We start from the raw sequence: 22,002 nt of genomic DNA on the forward strand, positions 1-22,002 counted from the left end.
TATATAATTTTTATTTTTTTTAAAAAATAAAATAAAATAAAAGTTTGGTTCTTCGGTGCACCGAAGTTTTGAGACCCTTACACCAAACATTGAACCGAACTTTCGAAAAAATAACACCGACACCAAACCAAAAAACTGAAGAAGCGAATTAGTTCAGTTCGGTTCGGTTTTTCGGTTTTCCGGTATTTATGCCCACCCATACTTAAATTAATAGACTTCTAAACAATAAATATAAATTAAATCTGATTGAAGAAAGTTGTTCCATATTCCCACTATTGAAAGTTTCAATTTCTTAGTTATTACCTATAATTAGTTCGATTAAAATGTTTAGTTCCTCTCAATTCTCATCTTCCATTGAAGTAATATCATGCTTTTTCATATTCCTTATAGGATTCTACAAATTTGGACAGAAAAATTTATACTATTCAATCACATAGTATAATTACTTAGTGCATTTTTTCGTTTTTTAATCATGAAATGCATTAAACTCATGTCGTTGAAAAAAGATTATATGTGGGGTTTTAAAAGGACAAATTAAACAAATTATGCTCCAATGATTTATGTTTATTCATGGGTTCATTAGAGCATTAACATTTTGTGTTAACTTGAGGTAATTCTGTATGACTACAGCCTGTTTGGCTTATCTTTTTAAACTATTTTTGACTAATCAGTCTAGAAATATTTTTTGCTAATTTTAGAGAGTTTTTGGTGCTCAATCAAAGTTCTAAAAATGCTTCAAAGAAAAACAAGGTTGAATACATCGACAATCCCTTAAATTTGTTAGAAAACTTCATCTAGATATTCGAACTATGATTTGTTCCAGTTGAACACCTGAACATATGATAAAGTGTTTTCATTAGACATTTCCGCCTCAAATTTTGAAAATATTTTTGTGTATTTCTTAAGCGCCTATCCTGTAGTCACATAAAATATATCACCTCCTTTAATTATACGCATCAACATCAACAGAAATTTGGAACATGCGTGAGGTTTTTCAGACTTATTGAAGCTAGTGTGTGGAATTAAAGGAGGTGACATACTTTAAGAAATTATCTTATCTACATAATGGATAGGAAATGCAAAAACATTCCCAAAGTTTTCGTCGGAAATGTTTGATAGGACCACTCATCATGTGTTCAGATGCTCAATCGGAATATGCTATTATTTAGATGTTCAAAAGAAGTTTACCGACAAGTTAAAGGGGCTAATAGATGTATTTGGCCAAAAAACTTCTCCTTTACTCAAAAGCACTTACATTTTTCTTTGAAGCTTTGACCAAACACCTCAACTCTCTAAAATAAACACTTCTTTTATTTTTAGTCCTACGATAAAAGATTCCCTTCAAGGGATTATTTATCACATAAAATGGCGGGATTACTACCTCATATAGAAGGTGAGATAAAATAACCCCATTGGATATCAGATATCCTTATTTATCCCATTCCGTGAACCAAACGGCCCCATAGTATTTTGCCCTATAATAAAAGATCTACAAATTAACAGTACAAAGGACCACATGAGAAATAGTACTGGTCCTGCTCTGATGCACAGGCTGGAAACTCAGACCTTGTAAGTGTATTTTTTTTGTTTTTTACCATGAAGAGGATGCTATTTTTCTTTGGTAAATGGTAACTAAGAAACATATTTGTAAATAACAAACTTTTACTTTTTAATGATGACCATGCCTGCTCCACAAAGCGGATCTATGATTTGAAGTTTATTATATGCACATTTTTAGTGAATTTCTTAACAAATATATACAGAGTTTAGACCAAACTTACTAGGTTTTGCCGAACTCCTACCTTCCATGCTAGCTCCGCCCCTGCGGCAAGAACATGGGGGAAAAGTTGGTAACAATTCAATATTGACTCTTCAGTCTCCTGTAGCACAAAACTCAAACTGAAAATTAAGAAGCTGCAGTCTAAATATTTAGTATGATATATTTTGAATTGTGAACACACAACACCTTTTTTTCTACATAAATCGAATTAAGAATATAACTTTTTTGTAACCACTTGTCAGTGGTGTAACAACAACAACGTATCCCACTTGTCGATGGTTTTATTAAGAAAAAAAACAAAGAAAACAACTGCATACAGGCTACAGCTATAAATGTTTTCCATACATTTATTAAATTTTTTAGCAGCCCACAAGCAAGTATGAGTTTTCATTGAATTCATGCATTATAAGAGCATCTATGTTTTCATTGGAAGCTGCAGATACTCATAAATCTGCAAAAAAATTCTAAACATTTTCCCAATGGCTGAGAACAACACAACAAAAAGCAATGGCCAAATAAGTGTTCAAGATGCACAAGGGGCTGTGGTTATGGTACCACTTCCAGCACAAGGCCATCTCAACCAGCTTCTCCACCTCTCGAGGCTCATCACCTCATATAATATCCCAGTGCACTATGTTGGAGCAACCACTCATATTCGCCAGGTCAAGTTACGTGTCCATGGTTTCGACCCTGTTACTACTAAAAACCTACATTTTCATGAATTTCCTACACCACCTTTTGAAAACCCCCCTCCAAATCCAAATGCTTCTCATAAATTTCCTAACCATATGATCCCTTTACTTTATGCAACAATCCATTTCCGTGAGCCATTGTGCTCTCTTGTAAACCAACTCTTAGGCACCAATCATCGGAGAGTGATTGTTATTTATGATTCTCTGATGACTTGGGTGTTGGAGGATATACCAGCAATTCCAAATGCCGAGTGCTACCGTTTTAATGGTTTCTCAGCTTTCTATATGTTTTCATCCTATTGGGAAACCAAAGGAAAATCTTTCCAACCTGAAACTGAGATATTTGAGGACATTATATCAAGCGAAAACTGTGCTACCCCAGAGTTATGGGAATTGTGGAATAAACAAGGAGCCCTTGAAGGGAAAATTTGCTCTGGAGAACTTTACAATACATCCAGAGTAATAGAAGGTTCATACCTTGATTTAGTAGCCAAAGAAACTAATGGCTTAAACCTATGGGCTATTGGTCCATTCAATCCGTTGTTGTCTGAGCAGAACAAAGACTCAAACAAACAACATCAAACCTTGTATTGGCTTGACAAACAAGAAACAAATTCGGTAATTTATGTGTCTTTTGGATCAACTACTACCTTGTCTAATAAAGAAATCGAAGAGCTCGCCATCGGGTTAGAGAAAAGCATGCAAAAGTTCATTTGGGTTCTCAGAGATGCTGACAAAGGAGATGTTTTTACAGGTGAAGAAAGGAGAGCTCAGCTGCCAGAAGGTTATGAAGAAAGAATAAAAGGAAGAGGAATTATTGAAAGAGATTGGGCACCTCAGTTGGAAATTTTGGCACATCCTTCCACAGGTGGTTTTATGAGTCATTGCGGATGGAATTCATGCATGGAAAGCATTTCCATGGGAGTTCCTATAGCAGCCTGGCCAATGCATTCAGATCAACCAAGGAATTCTCAGCTGGTAACAAAGGTCCTGAAAACTGGCCTAACTGTGAGGCATTGGGAACATCGGGATGAATTGGTTGCATCAGAAATAGTTGAAAATGCTGTGAGAACTTTGATGGCTTCACCTGAGGGAGATGAGATGAGGAAGAGAGCATCAGAATTAAGCATTGCTGTCAAACAATCAGTCATGGATGGGGAAGGTTACGGTGCAGAGATGAATTCTTTTATCGCACACATTACTCGAGAACTTTCTCATCTGAATTGACCAATTGATAGCTTAAGTGGTTCAACCTATGAGACTTTATCAATGTTCTATCACCATCTGAGTGGGTTCAGTGTCCACCCTACTGGCCCCCTTTTATGCACATCACTGCATGTATGTTTAAGTATAAAAAGCTTTTCTTTATGAGTTCCTTATATTTTCTAGTATAACTGTAAAGGTCCTCCTTTACTAGCAACTAGTTCTTTTGGCCAGTGATATAAAATATTAGAAGCTGTTTGTGTAATCTTTCAAGAACATTTTGCTTGTGACTACTGAGTGATATACTATGTCTTTAATTTTGTGACCTTGTATTTTCCATTCTGCCAGACTTCTCATGTTGGTAGGAGTAGCAAATCTTGTTAAGTGTACTTTACATTATTTTCTCAACATTAATACTACTCATATTTTGCATCTAGACAAATAAGGAAGAGCTACGGTAAGCTTTCTTGAGAGATTAGATTCGAAATTGCAATTTGCTCTGTTGCAAAAGGAGCTGTAAAAGAGGGAAAATCAGAAGAGTATGATATAAGGTAGCACTGCTGGTATCTACTTTGATTCGAAGATGTTTATTTCAGATTTAGTGGTAACTGTGGAACATCTTTAATTCCTTAACCAAGTAAGATAGCTAACTATTTTTGAATCTTTTGGTTTCTTAGATGCTAAAATACATGAAATGTAAAACCATAGAGGTGAAACATATGGAATGGTAAATAAGTAACAATGATCGTGTTAGTTTTTTGGTATAAAAAGAAAATATAACTATATAGCAGAATCATGACACATTGCAGCAGCAATGAAGGTGTATGAATTTTGTTTGACATGGTAGTGTTACTTGAAATTATACGTATTTGCTTTTTACAATGATGATGATGAGGATGTAAATTCGACTGAGATCACAATGACAACCGTCTCTTATACTTTTTGTTTCTTCAAATAATATTTTTATGGAGAGTTTGCTTAGCAGCCTTTGCTGATGTTTTTTTCCTCCATCATTTTATATAAAACTCAACTGGTTGCTGTTGGTTTTATTGAGAGAAAACAAAGGAACTGATTGTGACTACTTCAAGAAATATATTATGCAGCAATATGTCAAATAAGAGAAGTTAAACTTTTTCGATATCTTTTTAGCTACAGTACATGTTGTGCATGAGACATAAACAACAAAGCTTTTTAACAGCCGGCCTGGCCTGCTAATACTAGTTGTTGGATTCATGCATTAATCATAATCCTTATAAGATCATCCATGTTTTTCACCTACATATAACTCAAGGCACTCCAGAAACTGCAGATACTCGTCAAATAGCAAAATTTCTAAAACATTTCTCAATGGCTGAGAACTACCCCATGAAAAGCGATGGCAAAAAGGGTGTTCAAGATTCACAAGTGGCTGTGGTTATGGTGCCACTTCCAGCACAAGGCCATCTCAACCAGCTACTCCATCTCTCTAGGCTTATCTCCTTGTATAATATCCCAGTACACTATGTTGGAGCAACCACTCATATTCGCCAGGCTAAGTTTCCTGTCCATGGTTTCGACCCTCTCGCAGATAAAAAACTACATTTTCATGAATTCCCTACACTGCTTTTTGAAAATCCTCCTCCAAATCCAAATGCTTCCCATAAATTTCCTAACCAATTAATCCCTTCATTTTATGCAACAACCAATACTCTTAGACGCGAATCATCGGAGAGTGATTGTTATTTTTGATTCTAGGATGACTTGGGTAGTAGAGGATGTGCCAGCAATCCCAAATGCTGAGTGCTACTGTTTTAATAGTATCTCAGCTTTTCATGTGTATTCATTGTTATGGGAAATGAAAGGAAAGCCTTTCCAAGCTGGAACTCAACTATACGAGGACATCCCCTCACTTGAAAGCTGCTGTACTAAAGAGATATGGGAATTGTGGAGGAAACAAGAATCCCTCATGGGGAAAGTTAGCTCCGGAGAACTTTATTACTCATCTTGAACCAATTGAAGATTCGGGAATTTTATTTATCTTCATAAAATAAAAGTACATCATAAGAAATATGAAAAATCGACAACTTTGCAAGAAAATAAAAGTACTTTTTTTTTCTGAATATAAAAACAACATAAGGAAAAACATAACAATAAAAAAACACAAATAAAATAACATAATTATTTTCCCCAATCAAATGATCAAACATTAATTTTGATCTCCAAAGAAGTCTTCAACTTCCAAATGAATAATATCATCAAGGTCACCAAAATTATCATCTTTTAAAGCCAAATTTGCTTCAATATTGTCATCATATTTTTGTGAAGGCCCTGCCTCGGCATCAATTTTATAAGTCAAGTGTGACTCCACCCGAGAATTAGAAGAAGATACACCATTTTTATTTCCTTTTATTTTCAAGGAATCTTGATAAAGCCTAACAAAATGCTCAGCTGCTCGGCATTCATTCTTCCAATGCCCTTTCATGCCACAACGATGACAATTGCCTCTTGAAGGATTGCTTTGAGAACCCATATTGTTCTCCCTTTTGTGGCGACCACCACCACGACGATTATTATATCGTCCTCTGTCATTGCCACGTCCACGCACATTATTTTGGCCTTGATTTTTATTTTGTCTTCTTTCAGACTGGCCATGTGCTTCAACCTCATTTGCTTCCGGTAACGGAGCAGTTCCTGTGGGACGGGCCTCATGATTTTTCAATAAAAGAGTATTATGTTGCTCAGCCACAAGAAGGCATGAGATCAACTCAAAATACTTTTTGAATCCCCTTTCACGGTATTGCTGCTGTAATACCAAATTTGAGGCATGAAAAGTTGTGAGTCTTTTCCAACATGTCCTCATCTTTTATATCTTCCCCACATAATTTTAATTGGGAAGTAATTTTATATACAGCAGAATTATATTCACATATAGTTTTAAAATCTTGTAACCGCAAGTGAATCCATTCATAACGACCCATTGGCAATACCGTTGTCTTAAGGTGGTCATACCTTTCCTTCAAACCAGTCCACAATTCAAGTGGATCTTTCACCATAAGGTATTCAACCTTCAATCCTTCATTCAGATGATGACGAAGGAAAATCATTGCCTTTGCTTTGTCCTGACTCGACGTTGTATTACCGTTGGTAATAGTGGCACCAAGACCTTTAGCGTCAAGGTGAATTTCAACGTTGAGTACCCATGACAAGTAATTATTTCCAGAAATGTCAAGTGCCACGAACTCAAGCTTTGATAAGTTCGACATGATAAAACTATCATAGAAAATAATTAAATTAGACTAAAATAAATAGTGAGTACACAAGTAATTAACAAAACTTTTTTTTTCCAATGATAATAACATGACACATGTTATTGTATAAAGTAACATCAATTAGTAACTTAATGTGTTAGTATCAAACTTCCGAGCAATTTAAATGAAAATTCTGCCTAACATATAACTTAAATAATTTCTAGAAAAATTGCTAGACAAAATTAAAATTTAACTAATTTAAAATAGCATAATTCACTTGATGATTAGGCGAGAACATAAACTTTTTGGACTTATATATTTCCATTGTTTAACTACCAAAAATATACACACACTGTTTAACACCTAATCATTCATAATATGTAGTATATTATATTAGAGTGATTAATAATGAGAATTAAGTATATGAATACATACCAGAAGCTTAACTTGGAAAAATCGAAATGATATTAGAGTTTCGTGCTGATAACGTTTTGTAAAACTTAAGGACAAAAGAACAATATAAAGAGGAAGAGAAGAAGACTATAAGACAAGAGGAACAATATAAACTAACATTCTTTCTTTCAAGTCTATCCAACATTATTCTCAACACCACTATTTATAGGATTACATTGAGGAATACCAAAAGGTGTCATAAACATTACATTAAACCTTGAGAATTACTACCCATTAAGGAGGAAATAAATCTAGGAGTTATGGTCATCCAATTAACCATATTATCAACAACACTACTACCAATAAAGGATGAAATTAACCTAGGAGTTATGGTCATCCATTTGACCACATTATCAACAACATTACTACTCATAAAGGAGGGAAATTAACCAAGGAGTTATGGTCATCCATTTAACCACCAAAATGATTTACAACAATAACTTTCTTTTTTGAAGATACAAACGTTATCTTCAGTTGAAATGTAGTTGAAAATATATTATATAATTTACTGTTTATTTATAGGTGCATTAGAGCATTAAGATGAGGTAATTATGTATGACTATAGCCGGTTTGGTCGATCTTTTAAAATCAGCTTATTTAAAAAAAATAAAAATTATTCGGTGTATTTTTAAAAAATACTTTTTGGAAGTATCAGTCTATTTGAATAATCAATTTGAAAAATATTTTTACTAAAATTAGAACAATTAGTATTTGACCAAAATTCTAAAAGTGTTTCGAAGGTTAAAACTACTTCGCTTCACGGAAAAACAACTTCTACTTTAGATGAAAACACATATATTTTTCCTAGAAGCTTTGATCAAACACTTCAATTCTCTAAAATATGCAGCATTAGCAACAACTACATATCAAATTTTATCTCATAAGTGGACTCTAAAGAAGGTGGTCTGTTTGCAGTTTTATACCTACGAGGTGAAGAAAGAGATATTGTTATCGATATACCTCGACTCAAGTAAAGTATATAAAAATCAAGTATCCTGAGAACTTCTTATTTCTAATAAACCCTCGGCTCAACTCTTTAAAATAATCACATCTTTTATTTTAAGAAAATTCCCGACTTAACTTTCTAAAATAATCATTTTTTTTTAAAAAAAAAAACTTCTTATTTCATTGAAACATGACCAGACAGACTATAAATTAGTATTACCTGATTGGTGAGGATATCTAGAATTTTCTTTTGTGATAACATCAAATAATGGAGAAACTATAGCAACTGCTTAATATTTTAAAAAACTGAAAAGAAAGTCTATAATGTCTGCTCCCATAACAAACATATATTAGTATTTTGTCCTATGATAGAAGATTCTAATAATAAAATAATGGTATTGCTTTGATGCACAGGCTGGGAACTTGGATTACAAATAACATATTTGCATTTTTTTACAATGAGGATGATGATGTTTTTCTTTGGTAGCTAACAACATATTTGTAAATAACATACCATTATGGTTCTTATATGTACATATTCAGTGAATTTCTCGATAAATATACAAAGTTTAGACTAAATTTACTGAGTTTTGCTGAACATTGCGGCAAGAACATGGGAAAGAGTATGTAATCAACTCAATATTGACTCTCTCCATTCTCCTTTAGCACAAAACTCAAAAGAAAAACTAAGAAGCTGCAGTCCAAACATATAGTATGTTAATATCTGAATTGTGAACATACAACAGTATGTTTTCTACATAAATTCATAGTATAGAGAATTAAGGGTATAACTTTTTTCGTAACCACTTGTCGGTAGTTCTACAACAACAATAACATACCGTAATCCCACTTGTCGGTGGTTTTATTACGAAAAAACAAAGAGATTTGATTGTGATTGCATAGAGATGCCTGTTCATTTTGTTGAGAAGGTATCCTATTAATGATTTAAAGGTTTTTAGCAGCCCACCAGCAAGTACAAGTTGTCATTGGACTCATGCATTAGAATATATGTTTTCACCTAGACTACATGTAACTCAAGACACTTCAGAAGTTCAGATACTCATAAAACTGCAAAATTTCAAAACATTTCCCAATGGCCGAGAACTACCCCATAAAAAGCGATGGCAAAAAGGGTGTTCGGGATGCACAAGTGGCAGTGGTTATGGTGCCACTTTCAGCACAAGGCCATCTCAACCAGCTTCTCCACCTCTCGAGGCTCATCACCTCGTATAATATCCCAGTCCATTATGTTGGAGCAACCACTCATATTCGCCAGGCTAAGTTTCGTGTCCATGGTTTCGATCCTGTCACAGCTAAAAACCTATATTTTCATGAATTCCCTACACCACCTTTTGAAAATCCTCACCCAAATCCTAATGCTTCAAATAAATTTCCTAACCAATTAATCCCTTCATTTTATGCAACAATCCATCTCCGTGAGCCAGTGTGCTCTCTTGTACGCCAACTACTAGGCGCCAATCATCGGAGAGTGATCGTTATTTATGATTCTATGATGACTTGGGTGGTAGAGGATGTACCAGCAATTCCAAATGCTGAGTGCTACCGATTTAATAGTATCTCAGCTTTCCATACGTTTTCATGCATCTGGGAATCCAGAGGAAAACCTTTACAAGCTGGAACTGAAATATTTGAGGACATTTCATCAATCAAAAACTGTGCTACCCCAGAGTTATGGGAATTATGGAGTAAACAAAAATCCCTTGAAGGGAAAATTAGCTCTGGAGAACTTTTCAATTCATCCAGAGTAATAGAAGGTTTATACCTTGATTTAGTAGCTAAAGAAATTAATGGCTTAAACCTATGGGCTTTTGGTCCATTCAATCCGTTGTTGCTGACTGAGCAGAACAACGATTCAAATAAACGTCACAAAACCTTGGATTGGCTTAACAAACAAGAACCTGACTCGGTGATATATGTGTCTTTTGGAACATCTACTTCTCTGTCGAATCAAGAAATTGAACAACTCGCCATTGGGTTAGAGAAAAGCATGCAAAAGTTCATTTGGGTTCTCAGAGATGCTGACAAAGGAGATGTTTTTGCAGGTGAAGAAAGGAGAGCTCGGCTGCCGGAAGGTTATGAAGAAAGAATAAAAGGAAGAGGAATTATTGTAAGAGATTGGGCACCTCAGTTGGAAATTTTGGCACATCCTTTCACAGGTGGTTTTATGAGTCATTGCGGATGGAATTCGTGCATGGAAAGCATTTCCATGGGAGTTCCTATAGCAGCCTGGCCAATGCATTCAGATCAACCAAGGAATTCTCAGCTGGTAACAAAGTTCCTGAAAATTGGCCTAAATTTGAGACATGGGGCACGTCAGGATGAATTGGTTACATCAGAAATAGTTGAAGATGCTGTGAGAACTTTGATGGCTTCACCTGAGGGAGGTGAGATGAGGAAGAGAGCATCAGAATTAAGTGTTGCTGTCAAACAATCAGTCATGGATGGGGAAGGTAATGGTACAGAGATGGATTCTTTTATCACACACATCACTCGATAACTTCTCATTTGTATTGAACAATTGGTTGCACACTACCATCTAGTTAACATAAGTGATGCAACCTATGACACTGTATCGATGCTCTATCACATTCGGAGTGGGTTCAGTGTCCACCCTACCGGCACCCCTTTATGCACATCACGGCATGTATGTTGAGGATAAAACCTTTCCTTTATGAGTTCTTTGTATTTTCTAATATAAAAGTGGATGTCCTCCCAGATAAATAAAATATTGGATGCTGTTTGAGTATTCTTACAAGAACTTTTTGCTTGTGACCTGAATAACATAGTAGTATATTCTTTTAGGACTTTTATAGATTCTTGTCTTTAATTCTGTGACCTTGTATTTGATATTCTGCCAGACTTCTCATGTTGGTAGGAGTGGACAATCTTTTTAAGTGTACTTGACAATATTTTCTCAACATTTATAGAATACTCTTTTTTGCATCAAGACAAATAAGGAAGAGCTCTGGTATTCTATGAAGTTGTTCAACTAAAATATGAATCACTTTGTAACTATACTAACTTTTAACCTTTCACAACACTTTTTCAAATCTTACGATGACAAATTAAATAGTTAAAATGATCCATGAAGCTGTCAAAAAATCAGAAGAGTTTGACACAAGGTAGCTCTGCTTTTATCTATTTTTATCTGAAGATGCTTATTTCAGATTTATTAAGTGGTCAAATTAGTGGGTGACTAAGGAAGGTCTTCGACTCCTTGACCAACTAAGATTGCTAAGCATTTTTTAATCTTTTGTGTCTTACCCTCTAAAAACAAGCTAAATTACAGAAAAATACTACATAATGCAGTCTATTATGACTGCTCCTTGACTAAAGTTTGCTCCATTATGTAATACTCCTACTATATTGTCCTACGATAAAAGAATCTGAAGATAGCGGTGTTTATAAGAACCACAAAACTAATATTGATATTTCTTTGATTCTTGCACTTGAAATGAACATATATTTGATTTTTACAATTTTGACGATGAGGATGTAAATTCGACTGAGATTACAATGACAACTATCTCAGTATCTCTAATACTTACATGGGTGTATACTTTTTTTTTCTTCAAATAATATTTTTATGGTCTGCCCTTGCTGATGTTTTTTCCTCCATTTTATATAAAACTCAACCAGTTGCTGTTGGTTTTACTGATAGACAACAAAAGATTTGATTGTGACTACTTTAAGTAATATATTTTGCAGCAATATGTCAAATAAGAGAAGTTAAAAAATTTCAATATCTTTTTAACAATTAAGCTTTCCAGCAGCCGGACATATAATTCTAGTTGCTGGATTCATGCATTAGACGTAATCCTTATAAAATCATCTATGTTTTTCTCCTACATATAACTCAAGGCACTTCAGAAACAGCAGACACTCATCAAACGACAAAATTTCTAAGCATTTCCCAATGGCCGAGAACTACCCCATAAAAAGCGATGGCAAAAAGGGTGTTCGGGATGCACAAGTGGCAGTGGTTATGGTGCCACTTTCAGCACAAGGCCATCTCAACCAGCTTCTCCACCTCTCGAGGCTCATCACCTCGTATAATATCCCAGTCCATTATGTTGGAGCAACCACTCATATTCGCCAGGCAAAGTTTCGTGTCCATGGTTTCGATCCTGTCACAGCTAAAAACCTATATTTTCATGAATTCCCTACACCACCTTTTGAAAATCCCCTTCCAAATCCTAATGCTTCAAATAAATTTCCTAACCAATTAATCCCTTCATTTTATGCAACAATCCATCTCCGTGAGCCAGTGTGCTCTCTTGTAAGCCAACTCTTAGGCGCCAATCATCGGAGAGTGATTGTTATTTATGATTCTATGATGACTTGGGTAGTAGAGGATTTGCCAGCAATTCCAAATGCTGAGTGCTACTGTTTTAATAGTATCTCAGCTTTCCATACGTTTTCATGCATCTGGGAATCCAGAGGAAAACCTTTACAAGCTGGAACTGAAATATTTGAGGGCATTTCATCAAACAAAAACTGTGCTACCCCAGAGTTATGGGAATTATGGAGGAAACAAGAATCCCTAATGAGGAAAGTTAGCTCCGGAGAACTTTACAATTCATCTAGAGTAATAGAAGGTTTATACCTTGATTTAGTAGCCAAAGAAAATGATGGACTAAACCAATGGGCTCTTGGTCCATTCAATCCGCTGTTCTCTGAGCAGAACAAAAACTCAAATAAACACCATCAAACCCTGTATTGGCTTGACAAACAAGAAACAAACTCGGTAATATATGTGTCTTTTGGAACAACTACTTCCTTGTCGAATGAAGAAATCGAAGAACTCGCTGTTGGATTAGAGAAAAGTATGCAAAAGTTCATTTGGGTCCTCAGAGATGCTGACAAAGGAGATGTGTTTGCAGGTGAAGAAAGAAGAGCTCAATTGCCTGATGGTTATGAAGAGACGCTAAAAGGAAGAGGAATTATTGTAAGAGATTGGGCACCTCAGTTGTAAATTTTGGCACATCCTTCCACAGGTGGTTTTATGAGTCATTGCGGATGGAATTCGTGCATGGAAAGCATTTCTATGGGAGTTCCTATAGCAGCTTGGCCAATGCATTCAGATCAACCAAGGAATTCTCAGTTAGTAACTAAGTTCCTAAAAATTGGCCTAATTGTGAGGCATTGGGCATGTCGAGATGAATTGGTTACATCAGAAATAGTTGAAAATGCTGTAAGAACTTTGATGGCTTCACCTGAGGGAGATGAAATGAGGAAGAGAGCATCAGAATTAAGTAATGTTGTCAAACAATCAGTGGTGGATGGGGGTGTTAACCATGAGGAGATGGATTCTTTTATCACTCACGTTACTCGATAAGTTTCCCATCTAGATTAGTCATCGAACTAAGCATTTATTGCATGAAAGTGTGGCTTTGATGAAGTCAGTTATGAAAAATTGGTAATTCAATCATACTTAGAGGACACTAATGTATTTTTCTTTATATTTTACTTTCTTCATTTTGTCTATGTTCCACCAAAATCATAGCTTATACTTCAACAACCATCTTTCTCTCTCTCTCTCTCTCTCTCTGTGTTTCTCTCTTTGTTGTAGGGTGGCGTCCGGTTGAGTGAGGATTAATATATGTGTAATATTAGTTATCCGTGAAACACATAATTTTACTTGTATTTTTCCTTTACTAAAATTTTAAAGAGTTTTTTAGCAGGATAATAAATTACAACAACATTGCCGGCCACTAGCTAGGCCAATATCCCTGTGAATCAAATATGTGAGAAATGAGGCATTCCTCTGTTCTCCTTAACATTAACTTCATAGATCCAAAATATACGTATACTGTAATATCTAGTAACAGTTAGTCCTTGTTTCATTTCTCTACAAGGTCCAACTTGATATATTCTGTTGTGAATCAAGTCGACTTTGTACGGGCTTATGTGCTAGAAGTAGCGAATGAGGCTGATTTGGATGGGATAATTGGGCCGCATAAAATATTAGAGAGTTTTATTTGGGATTCAGGCCCAATTATCAATTGGTTAAATAGGAATAGGGGTTAGACAGAAAGGTTATGCGTATTATGAAGAAACTGTCTTTTCCTCTCATCTTCTTTCTAGAGTCTTAATTTCTCATCCTCATTCTTATCTCTATCTTTAGTTACTTGTTATTTCAGTACTTCTCTTTGTAATTCAAGTGTTGTTATTATAATTTGGTTATCAATGGATATAAGGTTTATGTATCTGTATTGAGAATTCGGGTTTGTTCATATTCGTTTTTCTTACTCACCAAAGAGCCCAAGTTCAAATCTTAGCACATTCTTTTGTCTTTTATTGATTTCTCGGTCTTCTATGCGACTAGCCAAGTAGTCATATTCATTCCTGTTGACGCGAATAGGAACAAAAGAGAAGAAAATGACATTTACAGAAGATGATTCAGGGTTGAATACTTCAATCCCATCAGCTAATCTAAGCAAGAACATGGAACTAAAGGAGGATCTTTATCCAGCAGTGTAAGTTCTACACTATGGTCCTTAATGTGCTCCATATCTATCAAATTTTCCTCGTATACCAAACACATCGAATACAGGATTGAACTGAATCAAACTAATAAATTAACAAGTAACTATGAATGTGGTTTAGAATTTAAGTATAGAAGGCAGCCATAACATTTTGTACCTGAAAAGCAGCAGGGGAGGGTGCTTGAGCTCGAGTATTAGGAGTTATGGTTGTCCTGCAATCAATTTGGCAAACTGGGAATCAATCTTTTAACTCCTTAAACACCATCTTCTCCTAGACTTCATCCATTTTCACAATTCTATGTCCATTTACTGCATTCTTTATATCAAATCAGGAGCACAAGTACTCTTTTTGGTGTTTTTTTTTCTCTCAGTCATTTTGTCAAGCACCTTGAGTGCTTTGTAAAAAATCTTAGCATACAATCTCAACAATTCTTTGCATTCCAACAATTTTTTCAAATTTATCTTTTAGGATAAAAATTTAAACTTGATCCATTTAACATAACATTCAATTTATTACTACATTTTTAAAATTGTGAGTTCAAAATTTAACATTCACTAAACATCACACATTTTTTCTTTGAAACTTTGCTATGCTTTGTCAACGCTAACTTTAAATATGTTTTTATAAAATTGTGAACTTGATAAGACTAAACTTTAGATATTTTTAACTAAGTTGTGGTATTAAATTTCCATTTTGTTACAATATATTATATGCTACTAGACGGGATTAGGATTTGAAGTTCATAAATTTTAAGTTTATAAATTTTAAATTTGTTATGAGCTCATAATTTATCTTAATTATTGCAATTAAGTATTTATACATATTTAATAATCTTTTAATATAAATATAAAATATAAATAAAAATTATTGAATTTGCCTGAATAGTGCCTTGTAGCTATTATATATACCCAAAAATAGTAAAAAAAGCTTCCAATTGAGGAAATAGATTCCCACCAATTTTCTTGTATTAATAATTTATTATTTATATTTTTGACTTTTTTTAAACTTTAAAATAATGTGTGTATTAAGTAAACTTTTTAGGCCATCGCTATATTGACACTTTGACTCAAAAGATATTAAAGGGAAATCGATTCCGAATCATAGATAACTAGCCTTCAAATCAATTGAGTCATCCTAAAGGGCTTTCTCAACATTATTAATCATTTAATTATTCATTAAATTTGTACAACTACTCATATGACCATATATATATATATATATATATATATAGTCAATTAATTTCTTGGTCGATTGTTTTATTTATTAGAACTAATAAAAAAAAACTAGTATTGATTTTTTTATAATGGAATAATTTCCACCTTTAATTTTGAGTCCTTCCCACTTGGACCCTCCATATGTTGATATCTCTTCTGAGGTTTGATATTTCAAAAGAGATCTTTTTTGGAATTCGATTAATTTGGATTTGTGGCGTCATAAAATTCCACTTTTAAGATAAAACGTTACTATTTCTTGCGTATTCTTTATAATGAAAATTAATAATAAAATAAAATTTTATTATTCATGAAAATTAGAAAAAAAATTAAAATACTATTAATTTGAAATTAAAATAGTATATATTAAATAATATTTAAAAATATTATATTACATTTAAAAAAGAATTAAGAATATTAGATATTTAATTAATAGAATTATATGTAAAATAATATGTTAATTAGAAAGTAATAGAAATAATAATAAAATAATAAAAAAGTGAAATATAGAGTGTGAATAGTAGTTCTCCAAATTTGGAGAAGTACTATTCAACTCTCTAAATTTGAAGAATAGAGGGTGATTTGGAGTGCCCATTCTCTAGTTTACTCTCCAAATATAGAATATGGAGAGTAAAATAGAGGTGGGTTGGAGATGGTCTAACTGATACAAAAAAAAAAAAAGGCATCACGATAAAGTGCATAAAATTCGGCGGTCGACATTAGAATGCAGTGATTCCTTAATTAAAAGTTTTGAGTTTAAATTTTAATATATGAAAATTCTTGATAAGGAATATTTTTTTGTCGAATGGAGCCTTATGATGGACAAATTCAAATTAATCGAATTCCAATACAAATATCAAACGAAACCAAAAAAATCGGCGGCCGACACTTTTTTTTTTTTTGGGTCGACACATTTGTTACCATTAGTAGTACTTTAAAAAACTCGAATCCATTGAACAAAGACAACTATCTTATCAATTAGAATTTTTTATTTGATGTACTTTGGGACTTGTAAATTTGACACATGTACATTTAACTTATTGTCAAGTACATTACACATGCATGGTTTATAATATATGCAACTTATTGAGACAAATAAAGTTCCTATCAAAAAAAAAGAAAACATGCACTATTAGAATTTGATCTTTCACCAAACAAAAAAAAAGTTACCTTTTCGTTATCATCATCATCATCATGTTTTTAATGAGTTTAAAATTGAACAAACAAAAAGGAATTCAATATCTTTATAGACTCTAACGATTCTAAATGTGATAATATTAATTCAATTGTCGCTAAATATGTTTGCGAAGGAAAGTTTCAATTGAAAGTACTCATCAACTTATTCATACACATTAAGTCATTAAGATAATCTTGAGATTATGTAAGATTGGTTTAGGAATTAATTAATCTTGAGAAGTCATACTATTAATTAGTTTGAAGCATAAAAGCATGCATGCACTTTTTATCTTCTCTTTAATTAAAATAATGTAATAAAGTTATAAATGAGATATTCACAATTAGTTTCCTTCACAAATTACTCTTTTTTCTAATATATCCTCTCATATGCAATTGTCTCCATCAATTAATCTTTTCTAATATATGCGTACTTTCATCTCCTCTTATATGCAATTGTCTCCATCAATTTATACTATTTTTTGTTGAACGGACATAAGAGTAAATGACCCAGAAGCTCTTTTAAAGTACAATCACATAAAAAGGCATCAATAAAGTCATCCTCGCAGTAACAATATATTCACTATAATTTTATAAGCATTGCCAAAAATAAAGTTATTCTTTCTATCAAATATCGTTACTACTACAACAACATGTCAAGTTTAAATTTCACAAGTGATACTGTCTGGATATCAATGATAGGCTATGCACATACATTATCTCTACTTTTGTAAAGTAAAGAGATAATATTTCTGATAGACATCGATTAAAAATGACATCAACATTCAACCCTCTCTGATCTACGTCATATTTATTTTTTATATATATACACACACAAACAATTACTAATAAATTATAGTATATAGTATTTCATCTTCAATATGGCAACCAAATATGAAGTAGTTGTTGTTATTGTGCCATTTCCAGCACAAGGTCATCTCAATCAACTTCTTCATTTTTCATCTCTTATTTCATCTTACAAAAATATTCAAGTCCATTATGTTAGTACAAAAATTCATACTAGACAAGCCAAAATTAGAGCTCATGGTTTATTAAACCCTAGTTCTTCTTCCAATAATAATATTATTCATTTTCATGAATTTTCAACACCTTCATTTCCATCACCACCACCAAACCCTAATTCAAATATAAAATTTCCTTCACATCTTCAACCTTCATTCGAATCATCGTATCATCTACGAAGCCCTGTGGCTTCACTTCTACGATCTTTATCATCGATTGCACGTCGAGTTGTTGTTGTTCATGATTCTTTAATGGCTTATGTTGTTCAAGATTTCACTTCATTACCAAATGTTGAGTCTTATAACTTTCATAGTGTTTCTGCTTTTACTATCTTTTTGTTCTTATGGGAATCTATGGGAAAACCTTTCCCTATTGAGGCTGAAATACTAGACAATCTACCATCTCTTGAAGGTTAGTTTTCTTTATTAATAATATTTTTGTCAAACACCTAAGTGGATCATATTTGTAAGTTATGTATACTATATGGTGTAAAAAAATACTCACACAATCAGATCACATCGATTATAATTAGGGAATTGCATATTGTTGTATTGTCATGTGTTGTAATCAACATGTGTCGATTTCATCTAAAAACTTTAACTATTAGATGAAGAAGTTGAACAATTAGATTAGAAGTCCTAAGTTCGAGTTTATCGTCATTCATTATGCTTATATAATCCCACGAGAAAAAGAATTAGGCTTCCAAGTGAATAAAAGTGTGTTCTCTCTCCCTACATCTACTTAAATTAAAGACAAGATGGTCCCACAATTCCATACATGTATTGATTTAATAGTGTGCTCTCTCTAACAACTTAAGCTTTTAGATGAAATACGCACACACTTCATGAACATATGGTATCAGAGAAGGCAGGGTCCTGAAATCGAACCTCACCGCCACCCATATAAAAAAAAATCCACGTACTTGACCCATGGAAAAAAAAACCAAGCACGCACGTGAGGGGTTGTACGTGTTGAGAATATAATTAAATAATAAATATCACGTGTTAGCTCTCTCTAAGAACTTAAACTTTTAGATGAGATGATTACACACTTCAACATGTAAACTAGAAGGATGATATGATATTTATTTTGTTACATATATACCATCTCTTATATTTATTTTTCTTGTAATGTTGAAGGTTGTTTCACATCAGAGTTCATGGATTTCATGGCTTCTCAAAGGAAATACTCAAAATCTGATTCTGGAAATATTTACAACACAAGTAGAGTTATAGAAGGAAAATTCATGAATTTACTTGAAAAAGAACCAATCAAAAGAAATAAAACACAATGGGCTATAGGTCCATTCAATCCAATGAAGATTTTTACCAACAACTATTTATCAATCGATCATCATCATCATCATCGTCACAAATGTTTGTTATGGCTCGATAAACAATCTCCGAAATCCGCCATATTTATTTCATTTGGTACAACAACTTCACTAAAAGATGAACAAATCGAAGAGCTTTGTATAGGTTTAGAAAAAAGTGGTATAAAGTTTATTTGGGCATTAAGAGATGCTGATAAAGGTGATATTTTTTCTGGTGAAATGAGAAAAATTGAACTACCAAAAGGGTATGAAGAAAGAATTAAAAATAAGGGTATTATAGTAAGAGATTGGGCACCACAATTGGAGATATTAGGACATTTATCAATCGGTGCATTTATGAGTCACTGTGGATGGAATTCGTGCATGGAAAGCTTATCAATGGGAGTACCTATTATTGCATGGCCCATGCATTCTGATCAACCAAGAAATAGTATTTTAATAACAAAGTTTTTGAAAGTTGGTATAAATATTTTCAATAATTGGGAACGTAGTAGAAATGAAGTGGTGAAATCAAATATTATTGAACATGCAATTGTGACAATAATGTTGAATAATATTGAAGGAAATGAAATTCGTCGGAGAGCGGCGGAGTTAGGGGTGGCTATTCGGAGATCGGTGGTGGAAGGCGGTGTAACGAGGAAGGAATTGGATTCTTTCATCGCTCATATCACTAGATAATAAACACGATTGTTCATCGTCGTCTATTAAATGGTGCATATTCAGCTATTCCTCCGTTCCTATTTATATGTTATTTTTACTAAAAAATAGATGTCTCTTAATACCTATCATTTCACACAATCAATACATAAGTAATAGTATTCTTCCTATTTTACCCTTGAGAGTTATTAGCCTTGAAAGTATGAATTTAACCAACATAGGAAAACTAAATGATTAATTCATGTTCATTTATCAATTTATTAATCAAAATAAATTAATTTATATTTATTTATTGAAAATTTGACTTTAAAATAACATAAAAAGTATAATGATAAATTTACATAAATTTTTTATGAGAAATCTAAAAGAAAACATACAAATATATAGATTCGACATCTTAAAATCAAGTTAATGCTGGCATGAATTTATGATATAGATTCTCTATTTTCTTTTATATTATACTGACATAGTTTGGACTTTTCCCATTTCTTTTTTTTTTTGAAAGTAATTAAATATACTATCAGAGTGTATTGCGGGAGGGATGTCGGCATACTAAAATTTGTCCATGTTTTTAAAGGTTATTCGAACCGAAATTAGGATTTTAAATTTATAAATTTTTATTTTTTAAAAAATATTGAATGGTTCGCTAGGTTCTTTTTTGGTCTCGTATGAGGAGTAAGAGAGGAGCCCGATCCTGGTGCCCCCTCCCCTGCGACTGTCTGAATTTCACGAGTGAATTGAAAGTAGCATTATTCTATAATAATAATAATAATTAATGCATATTTAAAAAATTATCAAATAAAAATTAAAATTATTAAACTAAAAGATAACACACTATAAAGGGAGGTGAGTGGGTGAGTGGGGGTGATCTTCTTAATTAACGAGGAACACTTATTTTTGAGATATTCTCTCATCCAATTGATTGACTAGAATTAATATTTTTTTTCACTTAGTTTAAGATAGAGTACTCGTGGTATTAAAGGGGAAAAATAATCGTCTTCCTTGATGTGACACGCTTTGATTTGACATGATGTTTAATTTTTTTTAAAAAAAATTGTGGTTTAAAACAATTCTTAAAATATTGATGTGATCGTAAATCATTATGTTAAAGGAAATGAAAAATTTTAAAGTTAAATTGTTTCTAAGTCTAGTAAGATAAGGTTGTAACGGATAGGCTTAGATAGATCCCTATTATATCTAATCTATGCAAAAGGGTGAGTAAGTTGTGATGTCTTAGGAGACTATTTCTCCTTAATCTGTGTTGCCTAGTTCTTATAGGACTCTGTGTTTAGTCTACCTATATATTCATATTGCTGTACATATTTTATGAATTAATATGTCTTACATGGTATTAGAGTCTTTTGTAGTTTAACGACCATTCTTTCTTTCGTTCCAAAAAATAAAAATTCTTTGAATATCAAAAACGACTATTCGAATGGGAGATAATATTGAGAACTCTTCTACCCTGGCAGCTTCAGTTGTTTCAACGAATGCCACGGGAAACTACTATCCTACACCTAATCTCGCTCACTAGTTGCCAGTAAAGCTTACGTCAACAAATTTTTTGCTTTGGAAGACACATTCTTCCAATGATTTGCAGTTGTGGTCTTAACCATTATATTGATGGTAGCAAACCAGCACCACCACGTGTTTTGGATGGTGATAAACCAAATTTTGCATATAAGGTTTGGGTACGTCAAGATCAACTCGTCTTGAGTTGGATAGTCGCTTCAGTTTCAGAAAGTATTCTCCATCAATTGGTCGGAGCAGAAACAGCTCCTGCAGCTTGGGACAA

At 33.2% G+C, this 22,002-nt stretch overlaps 2 protein-coding genes and 2 pseudogenes across 2 annotated transcripts; all 4 read left to right on the forward strand.

The window, feature by feature from the left end:
* Positions 1-2,182: 2,182 nt before the first annotated feature.
* LOC125865089 (zeatin O-glucosyltransferase-like) overlaps positions 2,183-22,002 on the forward strand; it is a 34,132-nt pseudogene continuing 14,312 nt past the window's right edge.
* LOC125865091 (zeatin O-glucosyltransferase-like) lies at positions 9,394-11,029 on the forward strand. The gene has a single exon (XM_049545262.1). The coding sequence runs from the start codon at positions 9,394-9,396 to the stop codon at positions 10,816-10,818; it is 1,425 nt and encodes a 474-aa protein (XP_049401219.1). The 3' UTR covers positions 10,819-11,029.
* On the forward strand, positions 12,238-13,659 carry LOC125865094 (zeatin O-glucosyltransferase-like; annotated as a pseudogene).
* On the forward strand, positions 18,069-20,238 carry LOC125865092 (zeatin O-glucosyltransferase-like). Its single transcript, XM_049545263.1, has 2 exons — positions 18,069-18,628; positions 19,357-20,238. The coding sequence occupies exons 1-2, from the start codon at positions 18,076-18,078 to the stop codon at positions 20,226-20,228; spliced, it is 1,425 nt and encodes a 474-aa protein (XP_049401220.1). The 5' UTR covers positions 18,069-18,075; the 3' UTR covers positions 20,229-20,238.

The sequence above is a fragment of the Solanum stenotomum genome, chromosome 5, assembly GCF_019186545.1.
Source record: "Solanum stenotomum isolate F172 chromosome 5, ASM1918654v1, whole genome shotgun sequence".
In the NCBI taxonomy this organism is placed as follows: Eukaryota; Viridiplantae; Streptophyta; class Magnoliopsida; order Solanales; family Solanaceae; genus Solanum; species Solanum stenotomum.

Excerpts from the sequence above, each read along its gene's own strand:
- LOC125865091 (XM_049545262.1), top strand. The coding sequence starts at position 9,394 with ATGGCCGAGAACTACCCCATAAAAAGCGATGGCAAAAAGGGTGTTCGG.
- LOC125865092 (XM_049545263.1), top strand. The coding sequence starts at position 18,076 with ATGGCAACCAAATATGAAGTAGTTGTTGTTATTGTGCCATTTCCAGCA. Across the intron at positions 18,629-19,356 it reads CAATCTACCATCTCTTGAAG|GTTGTTTCACATCAGAGTTC; the intron begins GTTAGTTTTCTT and ends GTAATGTTGAAG.